General features: G+C 51.0%; 4 protein-coding genes across 11 annotated transcripts in view; 1 reads left to right on the forward strand and 3 right to left on the reverse strand.

Moving 5' to 3' along the window:
- Ttc16 (tetratricopeptide repeat domain 16) overlaps positions 1 to 3,444 on the reverse strand; it is a 15,536-nt gene extending 12,092 nt beyond the window's left edge. Inside the window, exons 1-5 of one of the 2 annotated variants that reach the window (XM_076928508.1) lie at positions 3,304 to 3,444; positions 3,037 to 3,084; positions 2,338 to 2,480; positions 1,925 to 2,015; positions 1,612 to 1,755 (exon numbers count right to left, since the gene is read on the reverse strand). In XM_076928508.1, the coding sequence (XP_076784623.1) occupies positions 1,612 to 1,755; positions 1,925 to 2,015; positions 2,338 to 2,480; positions 3,037 to 3,084; positions 3,304 to 3,321 (444 nt within the window). In that variant the 5' untranslated portion in view covers positions 3,322 to 3,444. Of the gene's footprint in view, positions 1 to 1,611; positions 1,756 to 1,924; positions 2,016 to 2,337; positions 2,481 to 2,891; positions 3,085 to 3,303 lie in introns of both variants that reach the window. The other variant, XM_076928509.1, reaches the window with a different exon arrangement.
- On the reverse strand, positions 3,368 to 12,318 carry Cfap157 (cilia and flagella associated protein 157). 2 transcript variants are annotated; one of them, XM_076928512.1, is made up of 9 exons: positions 11,958 to 12,318; positions 8,704 to 8,975; positions 8,019 to 8,172; positions 7,519 to 7,786; positions 7,091 to 7,221; positions 6,730 to 6,880; positions 6,063 to 6,229; positions 5,749 to 5,944; positions 3,368 to 3,474 (listed from the first exon to the last, which is right to left on the reverse strand). In XM_076928512.1, the coding sequence occupies exons 1-9, from the start codon at positions 12,194 to 12,196 to the stop codon at positions 3,454 to 3,456; spliced, it is 1,599 nt and encodes a 532-aa protein (XP_076784627.1). In that variant the 5' UTR covers positions 12,197 to 12,318; the 3' UTR covers positions 3,368 to 3,453. The 2 variants fall into 2 exon arrangements, with proteins under 2 accessions (XP_076784627.1, XP_034351203.2); XM_034495312.2 differs by lacking the exon at positions 3,368 to 3,474 and adding an exon at positions 5,312 to 5,497 and having other exon boundaries at positions 11,958 to 12,316.
- On the forward strand, positions 3,707 to 17,596 carry Ptrh1 (peptidyl-tRNA hydrolase 1 homolog). 3 transcript variants are annotated; one of them, XM_034495313.2, is made up of 5 exons: positions 3,707 to 3,855; positions 4,272 to 4,491; positions 4,665 to 4,764; positions 4,920 to 4,965; positions 16,956 to 17,596. In XM_034495313.2, the coding sequence occupies exons 1-5, from the start codon at positions 3,748 to 3,750 to the stop codon at positions 17,148 to 17,150; spliced, it is 669 nt and encodes a 222-aa protein (XP_034351204.2). In that variant the 5' UTR covers positions 3,707 to 3,747; the 3' UTR covers positions 17,151 to 17,596. The 3 variants fall into 3 exon arrangements, with proteins under 3 accessions (XP_034351204.2, XP_034351205.2, XP_076784631.1); XM_034495314.2 differs by lacking the exon at positions 16,956 to 17,596 and adding an exon at positions 5,060 to 5,526; XM_076928516.1 differs by lacking the exons at positions 4,920 to 4,965; positions 16,956 to 17,596 and adding an exon at positions 5,060 to 5,526.
- Stxbp1 (syntaxin binding protein 1) overlaps positions 15,267 to 18,558 on the reverse strand; it is a 59,141-nt gene continuing 55,849 nt past the window's right edge. For all 4 annotated transcript variants that reach the window (XM_034495308.2, XM_034495309.2, XM_034495310.2 and 1 more), the window contains one exon: positions 15,267 to 17,005. Coding sequence is in view for 1 of the 4 variants with exons in the window: in XM_034495309.2 (XP_034351200.1) it covers positions 16,923 to 17,005 (83 nt within the window). In the remaining 3 variants the exon portion in view is untranslated. The remainder of the gene's footprint in view (positions 17,006 to 18,558) is intronic.

Consider the following 18,558-nt stretch of genomic DNA (forward strand, 5'->3'; position numbering starts at 1 on the left):
ACACAACTGTCAGCTCTGCTCAGAATTCCAGCTCTGCTAAACTCCACGGTGGCAGAGGACAGAGGCAAAGACTTGGACAGAGATAGAAGGAGATGCAGTTCTGAGCAGAGAAACACCAAGAAACATGGAGGAATACAGCAACATAGAGTTTCCAGACAGAATGGGGCAGCAGGTGAGAGCCACATGGCTCTGGCCGAAGGTCTAGAATTCACGAGTATTCCCGGTTCAGATGAAGGAACTAAGGCTCACGGAGGTTAAGTGACTCCCCGAAGGTCACACAGGAAGTGAGGTGGCAGGACACAGGCCCTCGACAGTTCCATCGTTAGTTGGACGCTTTGAGGGCTCTCCTGCCTTGTCTGGTGTCTTTGCCTTATTAAATGCTTCACAATGTAACTAATACTGGCCAGGAACTGCAACCCAGGCAGATCTTGAACTCATGATAATCCTCCTGCCTCAATTTTTGGAGTGCTGAGTGTGCAAAGCTGAGCCACCATGTCTGGCCCAATGTTTCTTTTTTATTGCATGTACTTATTCTGTGCATGAGTGGGGGGTGGGCACACGTCACAGCACATGTGTGAAAGTCATAGCTAACTGGTGGCAGTCTGCTCTTTCCACCGTGTGGGTCTTAGCTACCACACTTAGGTAGTCAGGCTTAAAAGGCAGATGTTCTTATCTGCTCAGCCATGTCACGGGCCACCACTGCTTCTGTGTGAGAACTGAGTGATTTGGCATTTTGTGGTATTGGTGCTTGGACTTAGACCCCTGCCATACCAGGCCAATGGTCTACCACTGTTACTCCCAGCTCAACTTATATCCAATATTTGACTTTCAAAAGAACTTTCAAAAGACACTGACAGTAGTAAGATGATTCAGTGGGTACAGGCACTCTGTCATCAGGCCTGCTGATGCCCAGGACCCACCCATGAGGTACAAGGAGGCATCTGACTTCTGTGAGTTGCACACAGATGCACACATACAGCCATGCACACATACACACATGCACAAGTAAATGTAAAAATAAATTTTTTTTTTGTTTTTTTTGTTTTTTTTTGGTTTTTCGAGACAGGGTTTCTCTGTGTAGCCTTGGCTGTCCTGGAACTCTCTGTAGACCAGGCTGGCCTCGAACTCAGAAATCCACCTGCCTCTGCCTCCCAAGTGCTGGGATTAAAGGCGTGCGCCACCACCGCCCGGCAAAAATAAATGTTAAGAGATTAAAAGTTCACTTAGTACTAGGGATAGAACTTAGAGCCCTCTGTATGCCAAGCTGGCGTCCTACCACCGAGACACACCCCTTCTGACCCACCCAAATCAAATTTAAAATTTAGTCCAGTCATATTCACCACATTTTAAGGGCTCAGCATTTCCATGTGGCTAGTGGTGACACTACTGGACAGTATGGAATAGATCAGAACCTTACTGTTGATGTTCTATTTAGAAACCCCCAGCTAAATAATAAATCAGTGATGTAGACAGACACACAGACCAGGAGTCCCAAGAACTCAGCTCCTATCCCAGGAAGACTCCTGGTGGACAATAGGGTCAATGGTGGAGGGCAAGCCAGTAGCTGTGGATAAGGTGAGAACTCCGCTGTGGGTGGAGTAACCTAGGCACCTGTAGGTAGAGCACAAAGGCCAGCCGATCCAGGTATTTTTCATTCCCTGGGTCATAGGAGTAGGCCCTGCGGAGGTTCTGGAGGGCAGAGGAGAAGTCACATAGTTGGATGAAGGCCTCAGCACGGAATACATAGAAGTCTACCTGAAGGCAAAGAGACCCCAGCTGTTATTTCCTCTCCAACATCTTCCCCTCCAGGTGGCTCCAGAATCTGATGGTCCTGGGATGAAGGGCTTAGCAGGTTTGACAGTGGCAGAAGGGGAGACTTATGCCAGCCAGTTGCTTCCAGGGAGCACTGTGACTCTCCTCTTACCAGTTTGGGGTCCAGGTGGAGGGCACGGGAGAAGAACAGCACAGCCATCTCCCAGTCCTCTTGTAATAGGCACTGATGGCCTTCGTTGTAGCTGTGGGGACAGGACAGGACAGGACAGAACAGGCAGTGTCAGGAGCTGGCACTGATCTGGGACCAGCCCAGGACTTTCTCAGGGCTACAGTGGGGTATACAGAGGGAGGGCTGAAGTCAAGAGGCTGGAAAAGTAATCCGAGCTTCCCGTAGGCCAGGCTGACCTTCCTGGAGCTCTCTCTCTCGGGCATCAGCCTCTCATTCCTCTACCTATCACTGTTCACTGAGGCCCAGAGAGGGACAGCAGCCAACTTGCAGCTGAACTCAGTGTTAATGGTTGTGTGGCTTGGGAACCTGGGGCTAGGGACAAAGAAGTCACTCACTACTCTCTGACTTTGACAGGAATCGTTGACCCTATCCTCTTTGGTTTCCTGGTATCCGCCATAACATAGAACACTTGGCTGGTCCCAAAGATGCGTCGCAGGATCCTCTCTGGAGTTTCAGGAACCTTCAGCTTTGGAGTTTCCTGTGAATGGGCTTTGTTAGGCTCCTGGAACCAAACCAGGGACAGTAGCTCGGAAGGTCTCAGGGACCACCAGACATCACTTCTATACTTTGCTCAGGAACTTTGCCTACTGGAGGAGGTGTGGAGAAGCCTCCTGGTAGAAGGCACATCTAGTCTGGGGTTCAACAGTTCCCCAGTGTTCCAACATTTCTCTAGCCCTGCCTCTCTCCCTGTCCTGTAGTCAAGGCCAAGGAGATGAAAGTCCTTGTCGCCACTGCACCCTCTGCTCTCCTCTTGGGCTTTGCCTGCTTTCACCTTCTGCTCTAGCTGTCCATTGTTCTCAGCACCCCAGCTCAGACCCTGCTACACAAGATTCCTTGTGACTTCCTTCCGACTTCCCTCCGGGACTCACACATTGAGCAAGCACTTCACCTGATTTCCTCCCATGGCTTCTCGCTTCTGTGTGGTCACCCTTCCCATAGTCACCAGAATCAGGGACCTATGTCTCATCAGTCCTCAAGTTCTGTGTTTCACTTCTCAAAATCTCTCCACTTGGGCTGGGCATGGTGGTGCATACCTTTAATAACCTCATTCTAGAGGTAGAGGCAGGTGGATTTCTCTGAGTCTATAAAACAAACAAACAAACAAACAAACCCCAAAACGTTAAAACAACAACATCCCCCGCCAAAAAAATCTTTCTGCCCTGGGAGGCCAGTCACTCCTCCCCTCCTACACTACAAATGATGAACTCTCCCAAGCATCTCTGAAGGGCTTGACTGGCTCTTCCTCAAGCCTTTCTTGTGGCCCCGCCCTCTGCCTCGGCTTTTCCCTTCTCAGCCCTCACCTTACTCTTGTCTGTCATGGCCAGGTTTCTAGGCTGACTTCTGGGCTGAGCAAACTCTGTGGTTCCCAGTCTCCGTTGTTGCTAGGCACCAGCTCCAGGATGCCCATAGGCCCCGCCCATTTGGCCCCGCCTCCAAGAGTCACTCGAAACTTAGCAGGGCAAGCCAAAGGTCTAAGTCAAGAAAAGAACCTATGGGCAGTGCACGCCGAGGCGGGCCAGGGTAGAAACATAACGAGCAAAGGCCAAGCAAAGGCTGGGCCGTACAGGGTGACCCGGCGCGGAGGAAGGCACCCAGACATTCACTGAGGTCCGCGACCCGCCCACTTCCGCCCCGCAGACGCTTGGCGGACCGCCAAACCCGCCCTGGATTGGGCGTCGCTGGACATGCGGTGATGCTATTGGTTTAGGGATGCCTGACGTCAAGGGGTGGGGTCCTGGCCGTGAATGGGAGTCGGCATGTTGAAGTCCGGCCTTTTTCGCCTAGGGATGCGGCGGAGTTGGGCCTTGAGCCGGCAGGTTTCCGAGACTCGGTTCCCCGGGAAGCGGTGGCTGGTGAGTGGGGCGTGGGTGACTACACAGGGGCTCGGGGCTTGGCCCCGCGGCTGCGGTTACATTTATGTGTTTGCGTTGTGTGCAAGTGCCGTGTGGCTGTCAGAGGGTAACTTGGGAGAGGGTTCTTTTCACCATGTGGGTCCTGGGGATCGAACCTAGGTTGTCAGGATTAGCAGCAAGTACTCTTACCTTCTGAGCCATCTTTCCGGGGCACTTGTCACTTTTCTACTTAGTTAATTAGCTACAATATTGACCAGCTCCAAACTTTTAGCTTTGCTCTTGCACCAGGGAGCGGCACCCTCGGGCTGGTGGGGCTTCCAGGAGTTCCCAGATCCTTAAGCGCTCCCTTCCCAACACTATCACTTCTCTCTGTTTCCTGGTCACTGTTTTGGGTCCTGTGTGAATGTTGCCCACAGGTGGCTGGCCTGGGGAACCCCGGAATGCCCGGCACCCGGCACAGTGTGGGCATGGCGGTGCTGGGGCAAATAGCACAGCGACTGGGAGTGGCGGAGAACTGGGCTAAGGACTCGCGCTGCGCTGCCGACGTCGCCTTAGCCCCGCTCGGGGATGCTCAGCTGGTACTGCTCCGGCCACGGCGCCTCATGAATGTCAACGGGCGCAGCGTAGCCCAAGCTGGTGAGTTGTGGGTTTCATGGATTAAAGGGCACAAGGACCAGAGAGAAGGTTCAAGTGCCTGGTGAGCCCCAATTACTACAGTGAGGGCTTGGGAAGCCTGTTTATATATGGGGGTTGTTGTGGTCCCTGTGAGCAGATGTGCAGTAACTAGGGTGTTGTTTCCCTTTGCCAAGCGGAGCTCTTTGGGCTGACTGCGGAGGAGATCTATCTGGTACATGATGAACTGGACAAGCCTTTGGGAAAGCTGGCTCTGAAGCTGGGGGGCAGCGCAAGGTGAGGCTCTCATGTGCATAGGTTAGGGTAGGGATGTTGGCCTCTGTTGGGGTGAAGTAAAGTTGTTGAGCCTGTCTGTCTCTATAGGCTGAACTGCTCTGACGGAGGTCTGGGTAAGGGAACGGAGTACTAACTCCTCTTCATATCCCCTCAAGGGGCCATAATGGAGTCCGTTCCTGCATTAGCTGTCTGAACTCCAATGTAAGTCTACCCTTCTGCTCTGCCCTGGGTTGGGGTGGCATTATGTCCCCATTGTATGTCACCAACACACCCTCATTCCCCTGGCACCCTACAGGCAATGCCAAGGCTGCTGGTGGGCATCGGGCGCCCCACACACCCTAATATGGTGGAGACCCATGTTCTGGGCTGCTTCTCCCCAGAGGAGCAGGAGCTACTGTCCCCATTGATGGATCAGGCCACTGACCTGCTCTTGGACCACATCCGTGCTCGAAGCCAGGGACCATTGTCAGGCCTCTAATACCAGTGGATATATCTACCTGTTTGACTGCCTGCAGGTGCCCTGAAGTCACAGAACTGCAATGACACATGTGGTACCCAATGTTTATGTAACTCCTCTGGGTTGCCCCAGGCCACTTGCAGATTCAAGGAAGGACTGTGGCCACACCAGTCTGTTTCTGCGGTGGCTTGGTCTGCCCGGGCGCTATTTGCGGTATAGGAAAGGTCTAGGAAGGGTAAACCTTTTGAAGCTTTTGAGAGCTCCAGATGGGTAGATCTGCAAGATTAAAAGATACTGACTTGAAATCCGAAGCTTCCCATGGGGGCTGGGGGCCAGTGGGTTAGGGACAAGAGGGTCTGGCAAACCCTCTTCCTAAGGGGTCACAGGTATTATGCTTTAGCCCTTTTCTCTCAGGTCATTTGATAGGTGGAGAGGATCATATCCCTGAGACCATCCAACTACAGCCTGGCAGAAAGAACCAGGGACAGCTGTCAGTTTGCTGTCCCTAGGGTCCTTGGCACCCCTACCTCATTAGTGTTCTGTAACTGGCAGATCCCCATTCGGGTGACATACGACAGAGGCCTGAGATCCTGGGGTTTGGGTGGGATGTGGACCCGACGTCGAGGCACCAGCCCAAGATCCCCTGGCTGGTAGGTTGTGATGGCCGAGAGCTGCTGCATCAGAGAAGTAGCCCCTTTCTTGGATGTCGGGGTAGTGAGTCGGCTGCGGAGAGGGAGCCAGGGTCATCCCCTCCATCCCCACAAGAGGAGGCCCGAGGTTCAGAAAAGTGTTGGACAGCCAGGGTCTGCGGAGCCCCCCACCCCCAGGGCTATCTGCTCACCTCTCTTTGGGTAGGTCCTGGGGCTGCTTGTCCTGGTGGGAACCTGTGTCCAGCTGTGGTTTCGAAACCACACCTGAGCTGAGCAAAACCAGCAGTTGCTGCAGCAGCTCCTTGCGCTGCAGTTGGAACACCACGTCGAAATCACCATCCTCTGCCTCTGCGCGCATCTGTTGATGTGACATGAGGTGGGTTAAATCACCACGGGGGAGGGGGGGGTCGGGCCAGATACCCACCTGCCTCCATGCGAGATTCTCCAGGGCCAGTGCCTGCTTTCTCAGTGCCCCTGGTTTGTGGTTACCGGGACACAAGTTACCAGGCTGGGAAGACTGAGGCTTGGAGTTCTCCAGAGCCTTTGGAGGTTTGAAAGGAATCTCTCTCCTGTTCCGTCCTCCGCCTGCCCCTGCCTCCCAAGGATTAAAGGTGTGTGCTGCCACACCTTATTATTTTATAAGGCACATGAGTGGCCTAGGCTGGCCTTGAACTCATTCTGTAACTCCAGTCAGGTCGTGAATTTGGAATCCTCCTGCTTCCACCTCCTCAGTCCCTGCTATGATCAGACCCAACTCATTTAGATCCAGAATGAGAAAAGGAGACTGGCCATAAGCCTCTCCAGAAGGAGGCCCATTATGCCCTCGTGGTCTCTTGGTATCTCCCACTGCTTGCTTACCCGCACAATGTCTTGTAGTAAGGAGGTGGCCTGGGTCAGGACTGTTTTAAGGTTTGCCCCAATTTTTTGTTCCTTGGTCAGCTCCTCTTGTAGCCTATTTGCCTCCGTCTGCCGCTCCTTCAGCTGCTCTTCCAGCTGTTCTTTCTCTCTCCTGGTCCAGGACAAGACAGCACGCAGCTTGCCCGCCCCTCCCTCTCCCCCCATCTTCGCTCACTCGGGCAGGCACCACCTCTTCCCTGCGCCCCACCTTTTCCATGCAGCCTGTCTAAAGCCAGGCTTCAACTCCTGACAGTCCAAGCCCTAAGGCTCTAGGCAAAGGCATTCCCAGCGGACTATCTGCTCCCACCCAGCTCTGGCTCACCTCAGGGTCTGGTTGTCCTTCTGCAGATTCTGGAAGTTCTGCTCCAGTTGGGACAGCAGGAGGCGCAGCTGCTCTGCCTCCTCAGTGCCCTTTTTCTGCTGGCGGCACTTCTCTGTCAGCATGAGGATAATCTACAGCAGTGGGCAGGGGTCACAGACCCATTGTGGGACCCCTGCCCGCATCTAGCTCCCTTTTAAAGATACAACTTGGGACTTGCTCCCATGCACAGGCAAGCCAACACCGCCTTTGCACAACATCGAGGCAGGAGATGGGCTCTACTCAATTACGGGGGCAAACAGACTCCAGAGCTAGGGTCAGCATCCCAGTGTGGAAAGTCTGGGACCTCACTGCAAACTATCCCCACTCATGACTCGGTTCTGGCATAGGGTCCGCCCTCATGTCACACGAGGGGGGCATGGTGGTCATACCTTCTGATTGCCTATGTTCTTTCTGGCCATGATCTCTTGGGTTTTCTCCAGCATCTCCAGCTGTTGGCACAGCTGGCCCTGAGCACCCTTGAGCTGTTCATTCTCCTGCAGCAGCTGCACACCTTGTTGGGACACCTTGGTCAGCTGCAGAGTCACATTGTTGTTCTCTAGGATGGCCCGCCTGGTCGTCTCCCACATCTGGTTGGTGGCCACCTTTCGGAACTCGGTGGCCACCAGGTTCACACGCTGGATGATCTCTTTCCTCAGCCTTGCCAGGAGGGTAGGGTTGGGAGTCAAGTCTTGGTGCCTCCCTTTTTGGGGGTCCCAGAGTACCCAGGCTTTTCCCCAAAGAATCTCTGGGCCTTTGGAATTTGAATCACGGAAACATTCTTACCTATTACATAAACACCAGAACAAGAAGTGACAAGAGGGCAGGAGTGTCCAGTGCCAGCCTGGGCACTTTCATCCCCACCCCCACAGCAGGTCCCCAGCCTGCCCACCTGTCCTTGTCCAGCACGGACTTCTTTTCCAGGTTGTACACATAGTCCTTGTATTCGCCCTCCTGCCTTCGCAGCTGTTCCTCCAGCGCCATGTACTTCTCTGTGAGTTCCTCTTTCTGCAGCCGGAATTCTTCCAGAGAACTTAGCTTGACCCCTGCCCATCAGGGCCACAAGGCTGGTGAGGAGCTGCCGCTGAGAGCCTTGACTGACACCCCTCTGAGGTCTCAGTTTCCCCTGTCTTACCACCCTACCGTCCCCAACAGGACTGGTCTACATGTGCCATGGCTGGCTCTGCACATCCACTGTGTTTCTCTGGAGTGCCTTACCACACACTCAGCGAACCTTGTTCAAATCCTCCTCAACAAGTCCCCCTTGAAACCTCCCTACATAAGTGTGACTATGACGACAGCAGCTGACCCTGGGCAGTCTCAACCTCCCCTTTCAGATGGGTGGCATAGATAAAAAAACCATCTTTTTGGAAGCATTTCTGGCCTTGGGAATGCATAGACAATTAAGGCAGATAGTGTTTAAAGTGGCATACAGCTGTTATTACCCAAGGTAGCTGTGGTATCCTCGGTTCTCAGGTGAGGCCCTACCACAGCCAGTAACAGCTGTGGATTTGGGCCTTGCTGCCTTTAGTGGTAAATTCACACAGGTGTGCCAATGGGTCCCCTGGCCCCCTCACCGAGGGCGATGTTCTCTGTGGTGAGCTGGTCCTTGGTTTCCTGGAATTCGTGGCGCACCTGGGCCAGCTGGGCCTCGAAAGCATCCTTCTCCATCTCCTTGGCCACCTGTAGGCTCTGCAGTTGGTCATTAAGGTCCGTGATCTCATCCACCCTCTGGTTCAGTGTGCGCTTGAGGAAGGCCACAATCTCCTTCTTGTTGTTGGCCAGCTGCTCGAACTCCTGACGGAACAGCTTCTCCTGCACAGCCAGTTCATCCCATTTCCGCTGATACCTAGGCAGGGCAGGGCAGAGACACAGGATCAAGCCAGGGCCTGCTCTCCCAGACCCTTCTTCCATAAAGGGCCATCTGAAGTTTCCCATAGTCTCAATCTCCCATTATGCTTCACGCCCAGAGGCCTTAGCCTCAGCCTGTGCTTGGCATTTACACTGTCTGTTTTAAAGCTGTGTGTGTGTAAGGAAGCCTGAGATCAATCTAAAGTGTAACGGTTTGGCTAGGCTGGGTAGTTGGTGAGTTTCAAAAAGCCCCTCCTGTCAAGATCAGGGTCAAAGAACACAGGACACTGCCATTGGTTGGCTTTTTTCAAGGTTCTGGGATTTGAACTCCAGCCTTCCTGATTGCTTGTCCTCTCCCTAGCCAGCATTTTATATTTCTTCTTAAGTTTGTGTCGTTTTGAGATAGGGTCTCACTATACAGTTCTGGCTATCTTGGAATTCACTGTATAGACCAAGCTGTCCCCCCGCCCCCCAACCAACTCTGCCTCCTGAGTGTTGGGATTGAAGGTGTGAACCTAGCCACTTGCACCCCTACCTCTGCATCTCAGGATCTAACAGTTTGGCAAACATTAAATAATCAGTAATTATGTTAAATGTATTTTTCCTGATACATTTTATCTAGTGTCTTAGGTCAAAGGACATTTGTTACTTTTATTTATTTAATTAGTTAGTGTTTGGAGATAGGGTTTCTCTGTGTAGCACTGGCTGTCCTGGAACTCACTCTGTAGACCAGGCTGGCCTCGAACTCAGAAATCTGCCTGCCTCTGCCTCCCAAGTGCTGGGATTAAAGGCGTGCGCCACCACTGCCCGGCTGGCTTTTATTCTAGCTATTAGTAGTAGTATTTTGGTTTTGACATTTGTAAGCTCTTCTTAAAGACTTATTTATGTATATGAGAGCACTGTCACTCTCTTTGGACACACCAGAAGAGAGCATTGGATCCCATTGCAGATGGTTGTGAGCCACCATATGGTCACTGGGAATTGGACTCAGGACCTCTGAACTGCTGAGCCATCTCTCCAGCCATCGTGTGTAAAGTTTAAGAGTGCCATATTTACTGGTTTCAAACAGGATATCTGAAGCATTTGGAGAGTTTCTTTATTTGCAAGGATTTATTCATAAATCTTTTGAATGAGTAGTAGTGTGTACAAGGCATTTCAGGTATGGGTGCCTTCATGGGGAGAGGAGGCAGCCTGCCATAAGAGGAGTCAAAGATCAGGGCTGTCATCCTGCTGCCTCTTCTTCCTGGGGTGATCTCCCCAGTACCCTGTGTGTGCCTTTCTTTTGGGAGTGGTGTGAAGCAGAGATGCCCAGGCCTGCCCGGGTACACACCTGCTCAGCACCAGCTGTGATTTTTCTCAGCACCAACCGTATGAGCTTGTTGTCTTTTGTTTATATATTTATTTATTGCAGATGTGTGATATTCATGCATATATGCATATTCACATGTGTATCCTTGTGTATGGAAGCCAGAAGTTGACATTTGTTGAGACCCCCTTATGACATGTAAGGATATAGGTGCTTTGATAATTATACCCATTTTACAGATAAGGAAAGAGGTTCTCTACTTTATATATTGAAGCAGAGTCTCCTACTTGAACCCAAGACTCACAAGTTTACCAGTCTAGCAGTGGTTCTTAACCTTCCTAACACTGTTCTTTGATATGTATAGTTCCTCATGACGTGGTGACCCCCAACCATAAAATTACTTTCATTGCTACTTCATAACTGTAATTCTGCTACTGCTATGAATTGTAAATATCTGTACTTTCTGATGGTCTTGGGGGTCAGGACCTACAGGTTGAGAAGCCCTGCTCCAGGGGGATCTTTTATTTCCACATCCCATGCACTAGGAGCACAGGTGGGCACCACACCCACCCACTGGTGTGAGTGTTAGGGATCCAATTCTAGTCCTCACACACGGGTGGCAGGTGTCTTTAGTCACTGGCCATCTCCCCAGCCACTTACTGTCTTTTTAATTGTTACACTTTGTGACTCGGGCAAGTGCTGCTTAACTGTCAGCAAGTTAGCTTTGTGTTGCTTGTTCTTTTGAGACAGGGTCTTACCTTATAGTCCAGGCTAAGTTCCTTCTGGAACTTAGAGCAAACCTACTGAGACTCTAGGCATGTGCCACCATGCCCAGATTAGAAACTATATTCTTACAAACATTTTTGTTGTATCTGATTTATGGATTGTGTGGGTACATGCATGCACGTGGGCTGTGTGCATGTGGAGGTCAGAGGACAGCCTGCGGGAGTTGGTTCTATCCTTCTACCATGTGGGTTCTAGTGATGAGGGGTGAATGCCACTGAGCCATCTCACCAGCCCTAAAACTAGTTTTAAAGAAAAATAATGAGCAAATAGTGTTTCTAATTAAATGCTAAGAGGGACCCTTCCCTGCCATCTCTGCCACAAAGAAACGCAGCCCTAAGAGGGAGTGGCACAGGTAGGAAAACCCCCTTCCTTAGTTCCTATTTAGGGACCCGTAGTGGTTCACACTTATAATCTCACCACTTGGGAGGCTGGTGCAGGTGGATCAACATGAGTGTGAGGCCAGCCGGGTCTAAAGAGTAATATCCTGTCTTTAAAACAAAACAAATACTTAGGGAAAGAGCCCCAGCCTGGAGAAACAAGACCGGGGTCTTGGCATAAGGAAAAGAGGGAACGAGGCATCCCCTTGGGTCACCAGGGGAAACCATTTTCAATTTATTCCACCGATTAAACTTCACATTTAAAATGCTTAGAGTCCCGTCCTGTTGTGGCAGGCCAGGGTGGGGGTGGGGTGTTACCTGGGATTGAGACCCTAAGGCTTATTTAGCCGTGTGCGCCACAGTACCCTCTCCCCACTTCCAGGGTTACCTGGTTACTTGAGGAAAGAGGGGCAGGGAAGGACAGGGCCTGGCCAGAACCGGGGTCTAGGGCCCTTATCTGAACCCGTGTGCATCTGGCCTGGCGGCACTAGCTTCCCCACTGGCCACCCACCGGGCCAGCCTGTCCTCCAGGTCTTGGATTTGCTTGTGGTAGAATTCCTTCAGCTCCTCCACCATGGCCAACTCTGGAGTCTTGGTCCCACTGGTATCCTTCCTGCCCCCTATCTTCTTCTTGCCCTGCATCTCCTTGCCTCCTTTGTTTGGCTTCTTTTTTGGAGCCATGGCTGATGGCAACCACTGTTTCAAGTCCCCTTTAAGAAGCCAGGGAGTTGCTAAGGAAGTTGTTTCCATACATAGCAACAGTGAGGCTGGATTTTAAAGGGCTACTGTCCTCTTCCTGGTAGAGATCCTGTGTCTGGTCTAGGCGTAGCCTTTCAGAAGGGGACACCAGGCTCCTTTCTTTCCCTCAAATGGAAATAAATTACAATCATCCAGGACCCCAGCCTGTGACTTTGGGACTTTGGAAACATAAATATATGAGTACACTGTAGCTGTCTTTGGACACACCAGAAGAGGGCATCAGATCCCATTACAGATGGTTGTGAGCCGTCTTGTGTTTGCTGGGAATTGAACTCAGGACCTCTGGAAGAACAGTCAGTGCTCTTAACCGCTGAGCCATCTCTCCAGCCCCAACTGCCAATTCTTTAGTGGCACAGCCACACAACATTTTGTACTAGAGGATTCCATGCTGGGGTCTTGGGAGATCTTTAGACCTTAGTGTCAGGGACCCATCTGTCCAGTGCTATCCCAGGTAGATGAAGTTCTTTCTGAAGCTTTGGTCTTGTCCCCTGGAGTCAGGGAGTGAGCATACAGATATGGGATGGGAGACAGTAGGTATTGGGCTGGCAGATGCTCTAGCTGGTCCCTCGGGTCTCCAGCCTTTTAGCACTGAGCCATCTCACCAGGCACATTGGGCTTTTTTCAGTTCATGAGTGTTATCTGCTCTTTGGTCTCCAGGCTTTCTTGGGGGACCATCACTATACTCAGTGGTGACTGAGCACTTAGTGGGTTTGAGATGAGTGGGGCTCAACTTTGGGGATGTCACAAAAGGGAAGATCTATCATCGTCAAAGCCCTTGAGGGGATTCTACTCAGGTCTGCCTGATTCTCCCAGCCACTGTAGTTCTGACTCCATGGGAATCAATGCCTGTTTTAACCCCTGGAAGGATGGAGCAGCCACAGCTTATGGTCTGGGATCCAGGGTTACTGGACTAGCAGTTTCTGCTTTGACTGTGCTCTGGCCTGCTGCAGTACCTTCCACACTGAGGATAGGCTACAGCTTTTGGAGGAGTGGCCCCAGGCTCCCTCTGAGCTCTGGGACATGGAGCTTTGCTGTTGGGTAGATCAGGGTGGAGAGAAATGATGAAAGCCTGGGCCAAGAGATGTCAGAAAAGAAAAGAAAGAGGGTAGCCCCGCATGGCCATGCACACCTGTAGTCTCTGCTTCTTTGAGTGGGGTGGGTTGGTGGGTACAAGTTCAAGGTCAGCCTGAGCAATTCAGTGAGATTCTGTCTCAAAATAAGAAAACATGGGCCAGCAATATGGCTCACTGGGTAAAACTGCTTGTAATGCCCAGAACATTGGAAGGAGAAAAGTTGTTCTCTGACCTCTGCATGCACGTCACCGCACACACACAAATACAGTGATAACAAAACACAACAAACAAGTGAACAAAAGCCTAAAAAACAGCAGAAAGAGGTTAAAGGTCCATTTCCATAGTGCAAGGGACAGGGAACTCTGGGGGGAATGAATGAGTGGTATTTATGCTGCTTTGTTACTCAGTTTAGAATTCAAGTCCCAGGCTGGAGAGATGGCTCAGTGGTTAAGACATGGGTGCTCTTCGAGAGGTTGTGAGATTAATTCCTAGCAACCACATGGAGGCTCACACCCATCTGTAGTGGGATCTGATACACTCTTCTAGTGAGTCTGAGAACAGCTATAGTGTACATAAAATAAATAATTAATTAAAAATAGAATTCCAGTCCCTGTGCTGGACCCCATTCCAGGCATTCTGATGACCTGATGCCCCAGTTATCGGAAGTCTTCTAGGAGTGAACTTGATGAAACCCTGCATCCCTCCAAGCCCCAGCTTCCTCATCTGTAAAGTGGCAGGGGACCCACCTAACACATGTCTGAGAGGCCTGGCATGATTACTACATGGCTATCTTCATCATAGTCTGCTGACAAAGCGAATCTTGGAGGAGCTGGGTGGGATGTGTAACCTTCTCCATGTGTTCAACTGGGATTGCAAAGATCATCTCAGCTGAGCTGTTCACTGTTGGCCTTCCCTTCTAAGAGGGATGGGGACGGTCCCTGGACCCACCTGTGTATCCAGCTGTATTCAGTTCTGCCCTAACTGCATGTGGCGCCAGGTTTGGGAAGGGGGCTGGCATATATAGGCTGGGGAAGGATAAGGAAGGAGTGCCGTGTCTGTAGCCAGCGCGTCTCCAGCCACACTGCTTTGGGCTGCCCCAGGCTCCCGTTTGTAACCCCCTCACTCAGGCTCAGTGAGGAAGCCCAGTAAACTCACTAGTTCTCCAGGGGAACCTTTGGAGGAATCAAACTTTGGTTTGTCATTAGGATCTTGGACAGGTGGGTAGATGCGCTTAGTCTGTGCCCCAACACATTCAACACCCTGGGCAAAAATTTTGGGGACAGATGCAAGATCTACAAAGTAACCTTGAGTTGATACATTCCTTCATGCAGTGAAAGTGTCATTTTCTGTTACTGTGACAAGAGAACTGAGGCTGGATAATGTATACAGAGGTTTAGTTAGTTGACTTAAAAATAATAAAAAAGAATGTGTGTATGGATGTTTTGCCTGTGTATCTGCATGCAGTCCCCATAGATGCCAGCAGAGGGAGCCAGATCCTTGGAACTGGAGGTTGTGACTCATCAGGTGGGATCAAACTCCAGTCCTCTGAAGCACTCTTAACTGCTGAGCCATCTCTCCAGCACTTAGTAGGTTTTTTTTTTTTTTTTTTTTCCAAAATAGGGTTTCTCTTGCTGTCCTGTATCTCACTCTGTATACCAGTGCCTTGTGTCTAAACAGATCCTTTTAATTTTTATTTATTCATTCATTTGAGAGAGTGTCTCACTATGCTGCCTTGGCTAGATCTGGAACTAATTATGTAGACCTGACTGGCTGAACTCAAAAGAGATCCCCCTGCCTCTGTCTCCCAAGTACTGGGACTAAAGGTGGATGCTACCATGCCCACCAAGGCAGCATCTTCTTGCTGCCTGAGGCTAGAGCCAAGCTTTGTCCCCTGGATCCAGAAGACTCCAAGCTGCAGCTGTGGGGTGGGTGGCCTCCTCTATAGTTCCCAAAGTAAAAGCAGCTCTGAGTGGGCCTGGCACCATGGGTGAGAGCCGACGTCTTTATTAGACTCAGATGCTGCAGTACAGGACGGTACAGAGCGGTACACTGTTGTGCTTCCATACTTTAAACACTGAGATTCAAGAATTTCAAGTTAACAAGTTTCAAGACGGACTAGCTTTTTTTTAAATATCCATTTGAGAAATTATTTATATAAATAACATAAAGGAAACCCCACATGTTCAACAAACAAGGTCCTGAAGCATGAGCATCGCTTGACCAGAGGGAAGGGGCGAAAGAAGCGGCTACAGAAGAAATCAACCAGTGCTACTGCGGTTCGGTCCTAAGGGGAAGGGTCACTGGAGAGGAGCAGGGGAGAGGCCTGAGAACTGAGGAGAGGAGAGAGACTCCAGAGCCAGGAAGGGAGCAGGGCACAGGACACCTGCGGCAGGCTTACACCACATTTGTGAAGACAGCACGACACACAGTAATACATACAAGTCTGCAGGAGGGAGGGGTGCGGGCTGGGCTGGGGACATTTCTGTGACTTCCACTGTCTTTGTTTCACGACTACAGCAGCAGCAGGGGGAGCGGCAAGCTCAGGGAGCTGCTGCATCCTGAGGATGGAGACCATCCTTCCAGCGTCTGCTTCTGGAATTTCTGCTTTATAGCTAGCTATGTTTTATACAGTGATAACTTTAATACGAAGAATAACATGATCGTTTTCCTACAACCACAATGACACGTGACGGTACACTACACAACATGAAGATGGATGAAGTTATCTTAAACTGAGGGTGCTCTGGCTGAGCAGCAGGGCCCCCATTCCTTGGGCCTAGCTTCTATAGCAAAGCACCCATTGGCCAGAGTGCCAAACTCACATCTTCCAGTTCACTCCTGACCCTTGACCTCTATCCAGGCTGTGTTCAAGTGAAGCCTTGGGAAGGAAGGGGGCTGGCTGGTCATATCAAACTCTTGAGGACCGGAGGGTGCTAGGCATGCTGCTTTAGCCTGGAGGACTTAACTTGTTATAACACTGTGGACATAGATCAGGGAAAGCAGTATCAGGCTCTGGAGACCACACTGGCTGGCACTCAGACTGGCTTCCTGTGGACACCCTAAGCGCCCACCCACAGTTGCATAGAGGAGGCTCATTCCACGCCAGCCTCCAGAGGTGTCTGCTCACTGCGCCTCAGCTTCTGTGCCTGAGTAACAGGGAGTGTGCAGGGGCTGGAGAGAAAAACATCACTTCCTCAGCGTGTCATTTCTGGGGGACAGATACCTTATGATTCCCAACAAGAACAGAAATGAGCCCAAACAAGCTTTGAGAAACACCCACACATCTACCTTTCCATAATCAAGCAATGTGCATATGTGGTACAGGGCTATATACAGGTCACGGGGTCATAAATAAGGGAGAGTCCACTTGGTCCAGAGTTCTGACGCTTCTGCAGTGTGGAGCTTGCATGTGAACTTACTGTGGGATACGTACAGAAGATACTCAATTTTAAAAACAACACATTACTCTCTTGCTTTTCAGAGAACAAGATGGGGTGTCATCGCACAGGAGAAGAACTCAGCGCGGCAACGGGGTGGCCAGGGCGTGCAGGGCTGGGGAGGCAGCAGAGTAGCCGAGGTGTCGCACTGGGGAGCTGCAGAGCATTGTGGGAAGGGAGCCAGGGTTTTGGAGGACAGCTCATTTTTTAACTGCTTGTTTCTTCGTCTGTTTTATTCAGCTTCTTGAGCGTGTCCAGCAGTTTCTGTGGGGTGAGAATGTGCGTGGATCCTGGGAAGGCAGAGAAGACAGTGAACTTACTTACCTACTGCAGCCTGAGGCTTCTGTCCCTGATTCTCCATCCCCCCAACCCGGTCTGGGTCCAGTGGAAGCTAGGAGGGGTTTGGGGATGGAACCCGTGGGACCCGTCAAATAGGCTAAGGAGGTATTTAGGCTCAGACAGGGTCCCAGGCTGACCCAGGAACCATTTCTCAGAGTCTAGTGCCATCTGTCTGGTGACTGTGCTTCCTTCATTCTCTTGAAGTCAAGGGGAAGCCAGGTAGAAAAATTTCAAATACGGTAAGAGACAGTGGCTGAGAAAGGCAGAGGCTTATAGGTGTCTCTATGGGAGAGAATGGTACCTGGCAGGGCTTGGGGACCCATTAACTTCTGGGAGCCAGCATGTTGGTGCTGGCACAGCGGGGGACCTCAGGTGTGAGGGAAAGGGCAGGGACCTGAGGCCTTACCTTGTGGAGACCGTATTGTTAAGAGACGTGTATTGTAAGAGATTAGAAATGCTTGCAAAAGTTTAAGCTAATGGAATCAGATATACTTCTAGAGCAAAGGTTAAAAAAAAAAAACAAATAAAAAGATTTAAATGAAGGCCTTTGTCATAGAGATGTAGGTGCACTAAGATGATGCATGGACGAGTGGTTTGGGCATGGCTTAATCAAACAGAATGGAGGTGACAGTGGAGTGAGCATGAGGCGTGCATGCACGCAGCAGTGGGTGCAAAGCAGGGTCCTGGTGGGACAGGAGAACCAAAGGAAAGGTCTGTTCTTGAAAATGTGCCTCCCTGGGGACCTGCAAGCAGTAGGCCTCTGTGGGAGTGGGGAGCGGGGATCCCATTCCAGACTTCTGTTCCAAGGGCAAGAACAAGGAGCTTTGTTCCCTGTGTCTCGGACAACTACTTGCTCAGTGACCTAGGAGCTTCCTGGTCAGCCTGGACCAGCAGAAGAGCAATAGTCTGAGAGGATCTTCCAGGTCCTGTCTCTGCATTCACTGTTCTGTTCTAGAAGTCCATCCCTGGCTATGCCCTGGGTCAGCAAGCACGCTGCCCTGAGTGGTCCCTGTCCCCGCCCTGTGCTTTAAGGCTGTTTCCTTACTCTGCAGATGTGCAGCTCCTTACACAGATTGGATGTGGAGTCAGGAGTTTTTATACTGCCCCTTCTGCTCAAGCACACTCATTTCAGTGAGCTAGCTAGTCTTCCTAGAAGCCCTAGGACTGGTCAAAGGCCTTCATAAGTGAAGGGACATCAGCATGAGCTAGTGCCAGAGGGAGGGCCATCCAGACCTCCACTCCCTCCATGGCTGGCTCTGGATCTAGTGAGGAGGGGCATAGGGCTTCCTAAAGTCACCAAGGATCACACTGGTGTGTGAATGACCTGTTCCCTGTGCTGGAAACTGGTCCAGGAAACTGAAAGTCTGTTTTGATCTTGAAGGCAAATTTAAAGGGGTTCCTTTGATCAGAGGCTTGTTCAAAGGACCTCCTCACTTTTCACATGTACATTCAGAAAGTTGGGGAGGTCAGAGAGAGGTCAGGGAACCCATGATCTAGAATTTTC

This window comes from Arvicanthis niloticus, chromosome 2 (genome assembly GCF_011762505.2).
Source record: "Arvicanthis niloticus isolate mArvNil1 chromosome 2, mArvNil1.pat.X, whole genome shotgun sequence".
In the NCBI taxonomy this organism is placed as follows: Eukaryota; Metazoa; Chordata; class Mammalia; order Rodentia; family Muridae; genus Arvicanthis; species Arvicanthis niloticus.

Coding starts and splice junctions, on each gene's coding strand:
- Cfap157 (XM_034495312.2), bottom strand. CDS start 12,196: ATGGAAACAACTTCCTTAGCAACTCCCTGGCTTCTTAAAGGGGACTTG. Junction 6,881..7,090: donor AAGGACAACCAGACCCTGAG/GTGAGCCAGAGC, acceptor GTCCTGGACCAG/GAGAGAGAAAGAACAGCTGG. Junction 6,230..6,729: donor TACTACAAGACATTGTGCGG/GTAAGCAAGCAG, acceptor TCACATCAACAG/ATGCGCGCAGAGGCAGAGGA.
- Ptrh1 (XM_034495313.2), top strand. CDS start 3,748: ATGGGAGTCGGCATGTTGAAGTCCGGCCTTTTTCGCCTAGGGATGCGG. Junction 3,856..4,271: donor TCCCCGGGAAGCGGTGGCTG/GTGAGTGGGGCG, acceptor TGTTGCCCACAG/GTGGCTGGCCTGGGGAACCC. Junction 4,765..4,919: donor AAGCTGGGGGGCAGCGCAAG/GTGAGGCTCTCA, acceptor TATCCCCTCAAG/GGGCCATAATGGAGTCCGTT.